Source organism: Argiope bruennichi, chromosome 10 (assembly GCF_947563725.1).
Source record: "Argiope bruennichi chromosome 10, qqArgBrue1.1, whole genome shotgun sequence".
NCBI lineage: Eukaryota > Metazoa > Arthropoda > Arachnida > Araneae > Araneidae > Argiope > Argiope bruennichi.
This window is the reverse complement of record NC_079160.1, coordinates 98842438-98853240: the sequence shown is the minus strand read 5'-3', so window position 1 is coordinate 98853240 and position 10803 is coordinate 98842438. Positions and strand designations below refer to the sequence as shown.

Genomic DNA, 10803 nt, shown 5'->3' with positions numbered 1-10803 from the left:
GAAAGGAATGAGGGAAGAGCTCTCGGACATTTTATCCCTGGTCTTATATAACCTATGATTTTGATAGGGAAAACATTTCTTCACAGTGCTAATGTATTATGAGATTTCGATAGCGATTTTCATTACAGGCGCCGAGAAGGTAGAGGAAACAAAGGGAGATTTTAAAAAAGAATTTGCTTGATCAGCGGTATGTTATCTCTTCACGCGTATTGTGGGAAAGTTAGATTTTAGCTGATTCAACAATTTAACAAAGCTTCTCTTGAATTAATTAAGTAGAGACAGTGGAATTGGATCACGAAATAAGAGAATATTTTAGAATGAAGTTACTATGGGCTAAATTAAGATGAAGTTATTATGAAAATTAATTAAATTGAAATTAGAGTTAAAATATCATTACATATATATATATATATATATATATATATATATATATATATATATATATATATATATATATATATATATATTCTCAAAAAGTTTTGTACTTATTTAAAAAATATCAAATACTTTTATTTTCTCATTTTTAAAACACTTCAATCAGAATTTTTAATCTATTAAAATGTGGAAGCTTACAAACAAAGTTTCAGGTCATTTCTATGAAATATGTTTGACTTTTAATCTTTTTTGGAGACAAGATATCGGAAAAATTAAATTAATGACATGCAAGTTCAAAGATATGAACACACAAATATTTAAGAAAATTTATATCAGACAAGTTAGTTTTCATAACAATAACCAATCATATGTAAGTCAGAAGTAGCTATTTAATAAATATTTATAAATAGTCAGTGAATGCATGCAAAGGGATAATTTAGAACAATCATTACATTATGCAAGCTGTGAAAAATGTGCGTTCTTTAAACCACTATCATTGACTCTCAAACACTTTTCTACTTTTTTCAGTTTACTAAAGTGAACGTAAAGTTGTAACTAAAATGAACGTTAGTTAGCTTTAGTTACAATCATATTTAAACCACCGGAAGTTGTCTCCACAAAATTTTCTCGCATAGTCTTTAATAAACTTGCTATACCAAAGTACACTGGAATAATTACGAAATATTAACTTTTGTCGTGAATTTAGCATTTTTACTGAATCTATCGCGTCATCCTTGGAGAGTTTTTTTGACGTTTAATCCCTGGAATACGGTTAAAAGTGTCTGAAAATCAAATTTGTCCTTCAGACACGCTTTTTTCAATCGATTGAAACAAAACTTTGGCAGAAAACTGCAACTGTTGTCACAAAATCCATAAGTCATATTTCAGAAGCGGTATGTCAATCTAGTTTTAACATGAATTTATGTATGGTCAACAGAAAAATGTAATTAAAGTTTGTTCTGCAACGTGTATAAGAACACACAAATTTGGATGTTTTAATTATTTGTACGGAATATAATTAATTTTAAGAAACCAAAATCCAGTACAAAGTGCAAAATTCACGTAAGAAGATAATCTAAATTATAATGATTTTTCATTTATTTTATACGCATACGATTTCTTTTGCATTTTTAGCGGTTTTACAAATGTTTTGCATTCATAATTATAATAATTGTTTAAATATATTATTAGTATAATTAACAGGAGTGCACACTAATTTTTATAAATAGAGGGAAACTTAAAATATATAAATTATTAAAAAAAGTTTTTATTTTTATTTTTTGAGAAAATTTTGTTGAGATATAATATGAAACACATAGTATGATAAAAAAAATAATATGGAAATAATCAAACAAAAAGTTATTTTATTATAGAAAGCAGCACAAATATGGAAATGATATAATTTATATATCTTTGCAGTTCCGGAAAAGCATTTTCATAGGACTTTGTTATAATAAAGCTAAAATAGAACCTCTGACCATTATTTCAACTGAATTTTAATTAATTTTGACTTTTTCATTTATTGCCAGAAGAAGGACAAATCGGACAGCTGAAGTTGAAAACTTTTTCTTTATTAATTTCAGAGTATCTTATCATACTTTCGTTTTGGAAGTTTTATCACAATTATGTTTTGAAGGAGCAACGTTCAGAGATAACGTCGCCATTCAACCCGAGTCCTCCCTTTTATTCATTTCTCAAACGTCTTCTGTTTTTATTACTGATATAGTTATCACCTGATTTTATTTTATTTTGTTATCTGCGAAATGCATGTTAAGAACTGCATAAAACAGTTTTGTATCATTGAGAGTTATCATTGGCAACTATATTTTTCTTAAAGAATTATTCTAACGGCGAATATCTGAACTTTGATCATCATTAAATTCCTCCTATTTTGAAACAAAAATGTCTCAACAAGGCCTTGAAACTGTGAACTACTGGAATGAAATCGCTGCTGTATCTCGTAATACTGCAAAACTGCTCAAAATAAACTGGACGATTGAAAACATGTCAACGGTTAATGGCACAATAACCGGACCAGAATTTTACCTAGAGATTAATTGCTTGTGTTCCATTTTGTTCAACAGCGGCGGCAACAGCGATTATTATGTCTTTCTGGTCAACAAATCAGATTTAAATATTAAAATGCAAAGTCACATTATATTTTTAGACAGCGATGGTGGAGTTCTCCACGAGCAAACAATGGGAACAGAATTTGATGTTTGTAAAAACAGTCGGGAAAAAATTTCTACATTTTCCTATTCAAAAAGCAGATTAACTTCTTTAAAAAACGACAAATTGATAATCCATTGTGTGATTAAGGTAAAAGGACGTAATACAACTAAAATAAATTTCTTGAAATCTGCGAGCGAATCTTGGAAAAATCTGATAGATGATTGGAAAAAGATGTTCAAGAATCCTGTCAGCTCAGACTTCACGCTCCAAGTGGGGGACAAAATTATTCGTGCACATAAGACAGTCCTTCTTGCTCGTTCTGCATATTTCAGAAGAATGTTCGAGACAGAGATGAGAGAACAAGCAGAGAGTACCGTGCATGTGACCGACGTGCTTTATCCTACGCTGCAGAAACTAATCGAGTTCTTGTACACTGGAAGTTTCTCCGACACAGAAGATGGCAATATCCAAGAAATCTTCGATTTGTACATAGCAGCGGACAAGTACAACGTCGTGGAATTGAGAGCTGTATGTGGAGAAAGACAGTTATCCGCTGCCACGGTTGACAATATATTGCAAATATTGCAACTTGCGCAAAGTCACGGGGATGGAAAGTTGAAAATGCGAGCTATGGATTTCGTATTTTTCAAATATGAAGCCATAGAAAAATCGAGTGAATGGAAAACATTCGTCGCAAGTGAAACTGTCTTGGCTTCTGAAATTCTAAATTCCTGTTTCGAGCACTTTAAATATTCTTCTACTTAGCTAATTTGCATAGAATGTTTTTGGCGGTGATTTCTATATTTTCTGTGCACTTTTCAAATGTTGATAGCATATATTCAACCTTGCCAAATATTATTTTTGATTTTTTTTCTTTGTTCTGTCCAGTTTATGAGGAAAATTATAATTAGCAAAAATTAATTCCAATTACTTACTACTATATTTATAATAACGAAAGATAAAATAAAGTTTTAGTGATAGAATAAAATAAATTAGAAAATGAGTGAAATAATATATATATATATATAATTTTCAGAAGATTTGAATAGAATATATTTTTTAAAAGTGTTTTTAACAGCTGTGTTGGCACTCAGTAAGTTCACTGCACTGTTGGTTTCAATTCTCTTATACATAAATGAATGTTTCTGAATCCCTTATGAAAGTATTTAATTGTCGTAGATATTAAGACCGCGCTATTTCAAAAGGTTTATAAAAATTCCATAAGTTGTGTGTATGAACCCATCTAATGCTGTCCAGTCCAATGGAATCACTGTGCTATTTGTAATAATACTGTCGGGATACTATTAAAATTTTTGAAAACTATAAAATAATTTTAAAAAAAACTTTCAAAATTCAGAAAAAAAGCACACAATAATTAAATTTTTGTCTTTAAAACAAGCTTTTTAGAACCTTAAAATGATGTTAACATTCCATTTGTAAGTTACTTAGAAGAACACTAACATCCCATTTGATTTTTATTTAACCAAAATTTAAATTAAATTTAAAGAAATTGCACCGAAATGTACATTCACCAATTATATGTGTGCCAAATTTGAAAATTTTATGTCGGATAGCATCCAATGTATACAGCCAACGCATACGAAACATGCTTTTTCAGTATTCGTAGAGATTTATTTTTTTACTATAAATCAATGATTCAGCCAATGAGAATTATTTTATCGATAAAAATTAATGAATACATTTTATAATAACTTTTTAAACCAGCATTCAGCGAAATAGTGGAAATGCAGCAGTTTAAAAAAGAGATCATATGCTCTTTTAATAATATTAAAATACAGAACATTTTAAATCTCAACTTCAAATAAATGATACGTTAATAAAAAAAAACAATGTTTGAAGATTTTTAGCAAAGTTGAAAGAGAAAGATTCTAAAATTATTTGCTCTACTTACATGAAAAATCAGAAGATGGAAGCGCATTCTCTCTTTCACCCTCTCTCGGAAAAAAAAAACATCCGAGCAATTTAAAGTAGTTTTTACTGGCACTATCATGTCATGCATTTTATTCTGTTAGTAAGGTTAATATGAACAGCAAACAATTGGACCACGGTTGCTAAGCAGCTCTGGTGCACATTTAATCCGTCGAGGTCAAATGTCTTCCCGCTGGTGTGGTGCGGAAATTTGGAGAGGGGATGCCAGCTCAGATGTCGTATTCGGCAAAATGCGGTTCAAAATTGCGAGGTCCGTCCCTAAATAGCCCTGGTGTTACCTCAAAACTAAACGCTAATATAACTAAACAGAATGTGTTAAACTATTAAAATAATACAGCTTTAATGTCTGTCTTAATTGGATGCTTAAAGCTGTTTTCTTATCTGAATCATAAATATCAAAATATGCACAAGCCATTTCACTGATACTGTACACAGTCAATATTCCCAACTGGTCGCCAAAGGCGTTTTTGTTTGTAGATGGGTATACCTATTTACATTCCATTATAAACTCAATTCATTTTCATCATACTGTGTAGCTTATCATTATAATTCTAACAGGAGTCATTTAAAATGAGCTTTTCAAGAAAATTCTGAGAATATCGAATTTAAAAGTTTCTATCGTATTTTATATGCTCCCTACCTCTCATTTTGGCCATCAAGCTTGTCTAAGTTATTGATATTAAAAACTAAAGTTTCATTTAAAAAGTTTGCCATTTTTACAATCTCTATGCTAAAAAAATCGTTCTTTTATGAAAGTATATACTATTTTTCTTCTTCTTCTTAAGCATCAATATCATAAATATTGTCGGCTTGGTTTCAAAATTGTATCAGCTGAAGAATGGGCAATTTTCAAGAGACACCAATAATTATTTCATGTGTCTATTAGGAGTATTAATTGAATTTTAAAATAATGTTTTTCATTTTCTTTCTTTTGAATCCAAGTAAATCGCATTTTCGTAAAAATCTGGATCTACGTGGTTTTGAAATCAAGTCCATGATATTGCATTTATGGTAGATTATTAATTATTATTAGCTCGGAATTGTATAAATTTCGAAGTATAACTTTCGTGAAACAGTTGGATGTAAAAGGAGTATGCAAAAACTTTCAGAACAACAGTTGTATACATCTATATTATTTCGTTCCTACCGCAGCTTGTTTTTTTTTTTTACATAAATAAAATTTTGTATACTTTCAAAGATATACTGATTTTTTAGGAAAAAGATTGTAAAAATAAAGAACGGATTTTTTAACCAAACTTAATTAGTTGGTACCAATAATTTAAGCAAGGTGGTTATGTCTATTTGCAACTGCATAGAATGTAAATCAAAGTACTGCTAGCAATGGAAATGTCATGGTTGCAAGTTTCAATTAATTATATTAACGACCTCTTTTAAACTACCCAGTGCTATATTGGCAAGTGTCTCAGGACTTTTAGCTTAGGTCAGAAGACGATAACAGCACATGAGCTGGCACCTCGCAATCCAAATTTTCACACCACGCCACTGAGATTATATTTAGTCCCGATTGATTTAACGCACACCAGTTCTGTTCAAAGCATTTCCTCGACGGAATCGGATTTCTAATTTGAAACCCCTTAAACACCCAAGTCATGACCTACTCTTTCGGCCTTGAAAAATATACTTCTTGGGAAAGAAAAGATACTTTTAAATTATAATTTTTACTTTCAAAATAAGAATAAGTTTGTAATTATTTGGATCTTATTTCTTTATTGATAGTAATTACAATGAATGGATTATGATCATTTTTATCAGAATCTCTGCGTAAGATAAATATATACCATTTGCAGTGTTTTCCTTATTAATAAACTTTCTTATACTTAAAAGGAAGAAACAAAGACTTTAACATTGCTTTATTACAGAAAATATCATTTATAATAATAGAGAAAAATCTAATGACCATCAACTAAATCACGCAATGAACACAACAAAAATATAGACACAAATACACATATATACTTCACAAAATTTGTAATCCTTTTAAAAGCATTTAGTTAATACAAACATCCTTAATTCAAATTAACAAGTAACATTAGCAATGATTTTTAAGGACAGGGAAAAAAGTCCTAACTACAAATGACAGTAATGACTTCATTTACATAATTAACGTATTTCTTTTGGTGTAATAATGGTGTTTTGATAGTTATGATATTAACTTATATTCGAACAACCTGGCTGGCAGACTTCCTCTGAATGAATTTTATTTAAAGCTGGACACACATCTACAAAATTTTGTTGTGAACACCGTATACCAAATTTCATATCTCTAGCTCAAAGCGTTTCTGAATTATCTTTGTCACAGAAAGACAGACATTTTCCAAAAATGTGTTTTTCGAATTCAAGAAGATCTGAAACGTAAAGATTCGTCAATATCTCGAGTTCGAATATTTTGACGATTACTTTACTTACTCTATACGACCTATAAGCGAAAGTGAAAATGAATGTGCCCTTATTTTCTCCGATTTCCCATGTAAATGAAACTGAAAACTTCTATTGCCAGTTGGGAATGATTCTTCTCTAAATTCTTCCACTCTTCGGAGGAAAGAACTGCTTTGTCGTTTTTCGAAACGCAGTATTGAGCAGCATTTTTCAGACTTTCATCCTGGTGCCTGTCAGCAAGTGCGAGGATGTGTTGATAAAAGCTAATTTTTTCCCCATGAACGCGTAACTTGAATATAATAGTTTAGAACAATTATTATTGTTATAATCCTAAACCAATCAGTCTTGGGAAATCTTGGGGGCTGATTGGGATATAATCTATAAGACAAGCCATGAAGTAGTCTAAAATCGTTCGTTTTTATTCGATTAGGTATTCAAGTATTCATAAATCAGTCAATTTTAGAGATTGATTTAGTTGATTGGAGTGCAACTCTTTTTATTTAAAATATTGATGTTTTAAGAATATTTTGTTAAATAAGATTCACAGATCAGATGATCTAGATAAGAGTTAAACATTCGTCATTTATTAGAATATTCATAGATTCTAGTTACGTATAGTTTAATTATTTACTACATTTAGACCATTTTACTACATGCATTTCTATTATTAAAAGTTTACAAATTAGCCGTTGAACCTTGAATTAGCCGTTGAACCTTATATATTAAACCATGATTAGCTTAAGTAAAATTGATTTATTGAATTATTAACATAGAAATTGTAAAAGATCATAGATAATATAGATATTGTAAACGATCTTTCCTTTGCGTTTACTTTTTAGAAAATATCCTATTTCATATTTATTTCATTTCATACAGACACGAATCAATTGTTTTGTAGATAAAATATTAAGAAATAAAACTGACAGAGCTGGCCCTTTCATAGGTACTTCAAGAAATAATAGACCTGGTTTCTTAAAGATAAGCTTTTTGTAAGATAACCTGCATTCTTACATCTCAAGTACTTCAGTCAATAAGCGCCAGTAGCACTTCTTGACATTCTTTCAACTTGTACACTTACCTTTCATTCTTCTTGCTCATATGTGGTGACATATCTAAATAGGCTTTTGAGAAACACAGATTGTTTCTTCTATTTTGTGAAAGTTTTCTTCAGATATAGGCAGCAAACTTTTAACTACCAGAAAGCAAAGAGAGAAAACGAATTCCTTTTTTTAAAAAAATGGCGGAAGATAATGAGGACACCAGAAATGGTTTCACCTTCATCTGGACAGCTCTGAAACTCTCTCGAGGCTCTGAGCAAAATGGGCTTTTACAAACAGCACCTGAAATCCTCTCTTCTCCACCCTTCTTCGTAGATTCACTGGAGAAAACAGGTTGGTGTCTGATGATGCTGATTTCTAAGAAAGGCGACCACATCACCTGCAGTCTTTCCAGGATCATAAAAGACAATGGGCCCAAGAAAATCGAAATAGAATTCGAAATATCCTTTCTTGCTGCTGATGGTTCTTCTTTAATTAAAGGTAAGAGACGGAACCTTTTCTCTAACAATGAAGTCTGTGTGTTCGAGTCATTCGCGAAGAAGAATGATGTTCTAATTAGGAAAAAAGGAGAAATACTTCAAAGAGAATCATTGATGGTTCGTTGCAGGATGTGGAAAGTGTGTGATACCCTTCCGATGCCAGTTCTCTGCTTCGCTCGCACCGAGCTCAGAGTTGAAACCGAATCTTTCTTTTGTGCCATCGAACGATTCAGCAATTTCAAACCTGGTGAGAAAAAAAGTTTTCTCGTGAAACCCAAATTTAAAGAAATTCGACCTCTTACAATAAGTTTTGGTTTGAGCGATGAAGGAGATGATGTTCAAGTCCAAATGACCGGCGAAGACGCGAAGCTGATGGTCTCCATGTCTTGGGAAATTTCTGTCATAGACAGCATTGGGAGAGTGATTGATTGTGCCAATTTCAATTTCCTGATTCATCAAAAGCGTGTGTCACAGATTCCTCGATTGACATCGAAAAACAAACTCATGTCTAAGAGAAATTTGTATTTGCCAAGTGATGTTCTGCTCTTGCGTTGTTCTTATACCACTCGCTATATTGGTGAAATCACATACGACAGTCAAACTCTGGCAGATACTGAAGACAGCTTCAATGCGTTGAGTCTTCAGAAGCGTGAAGCAGAAGAATCTTGTGCCGTTCCTTTGACTTTGGTAAAAGATTTGAAAAGTTTGTATGAGGAAGGAGTTCTATGTGATGTTCACCTTCTGGCTGAAGGAATGACCTTTCCTGCTCATAAAAATGTTCTTTGTGCCAGGTCTCCAATATTCAGAAGGATGTTCACTCAAGACGAAGCGGCAATGAACAATAAGGAAGTCAAACTCCCGGATATGGACGCAGATAGCGTTAGAAAAATGCTGGAGTTTATTTACACTGATGAAGTGAAAGATTTAGATTCAAAGAGTGCCCTTAATCTCTACTCGGCTGCTGCCTGTTATGAGTTAGTTCATCTTAAATATCAATGCTCGAAGATTTTAAAAGCCAATTTAAATTTAACGAATGTTTTGGATGTGCTTATTTTGGCTGAGAAACATGGCGACGACGAATTGGAAAAGGTGGCGAAAGATTTCATTTTGAATCATGATGAAGATGTTCTCCTCTCTGATAAATGGGAAACTTTTAAGAAAAATTACAAACAGATCGCTTTTGATGTAATGGAAAACATTTGCTTGAAAAAGTCTGGAAAAAAGTGATTATATAATGAATGAATTTTTGGATTGAGTAAGTGTGTAAATACGAAATGTGAAAATTTAAAAGAAAAATGAAAGTTATTAAATAAAAACTCAAAGAATACGATTTATCAGAATGGCGGTTATTTTTTACCATTTTTATCTTACGTGTGATAAAATTAAAAACAGAGCTGTCTTATTGAATTTGTGTTTTGTTATGTTTATTGATTAATTTATAAATCGATTTAATTTTCAAAAAAATTGAAAATATTTCATAAATAAGTATTTAATCATTACTTACTTCTATCAATAAGTATGCTATTAATCAATAAGAATTGCATGCATGTCGTTGTATGTAAAGCACAAAAAGGAAGTTTTGTAATTCTTAGATAAAGTTCAGATATATAACTCTCAAAAAGAAAAAAGTGTTGCTTAAATTTCTGTGAATTTTATAATTTGAATGTTTCTAAAAGATTTTAAAAAATTTAATTACTAGTCCAAAAACTTTTTTTTTTTCTTTTTGTGTCGTTAATTTAGTTGCGTTTTGTCTTTAATTTTAGTTGGAAATATTTGAAAGCGTAAGAAATGATTTTGTCGCCGAATTTAATAGTACAGACTTTATATTTTAATGAATATTTTAAGAATTTTTGTTATATTTTTAAACATCTTTAATATGTTTTTTCAATCATTCATCTGTATTTTATCCCTTTGTGTATCTCATGAAGCGTTTTCTTTAATAATGAAATAAAAATTATTACTGATTTACTATTTCAGTTTATTTTTTATGTGATTTTCTGATTTCCAAATTCTTAGTAAATGGAATTTATTAAAAATTATATGGAGTGCACGATTTTTGAAATAAACTTATGTAGAGTATAAAAATTGTATAGAGTTCATAAAAATGAAAGTATATAATATGGGGTATAAAAATTATATAATTATTGAAATAAATTATATGTAGTTTATTATTATTAAGATAAATTATATGGAGTATATAATTATTGAAATAAATTTATATGTAGTTTATAATTATTAAGACAAATTATATGGAGTACGAAAATTATAGGAAGTATATAATTACTGAAATAAATCATAATGGAGTATATAATTATTGAAATAAATTATATGCAGCATATAATTATGAAAATAAATTGTATGGAATATAAAAA

General features: G+C 30.4%; 2 protein-coding genes across 2 annotated transcripts; both read left to right on the top strand.

Moving 5' to 3' along the window:
• Nucleotides 1-2277: 2277 nt before the first annotated feature.
• LOC129987668 (TD and POZ domain-containing protein 1-like) lies at nucleotides 2278-3312 on the top strand. The gene has a single exon (XM_056095624.1). It carries the CDS (start codon nucleotides 2278-2280, stop codon nucleotides 3310-3312), a length of 1035 nt encoding a protein of 344 aa, XP_055951599.1.
• A 4513-nt stretch (nucleotides 3313-7825) lies between these two features.
• Nucleotides 7826-10392, top strand: LOC129987790 (uncharacterized). The gene has a single exon (XM_056095723.1). The coding sequence runs from the start codon at nucleotides 8132-8134 to the stop codon at nucleotides 9656-9658; it is 1527 nt and encodes a 508-aa protein (XP_055951698.1). The 5' UTR covers nucleotides 7826-8131; the 3' UTR covers nucleotides 9659-10392.
• Nucleotides 10393-10803: the final 411 nt, after the last annotated feature.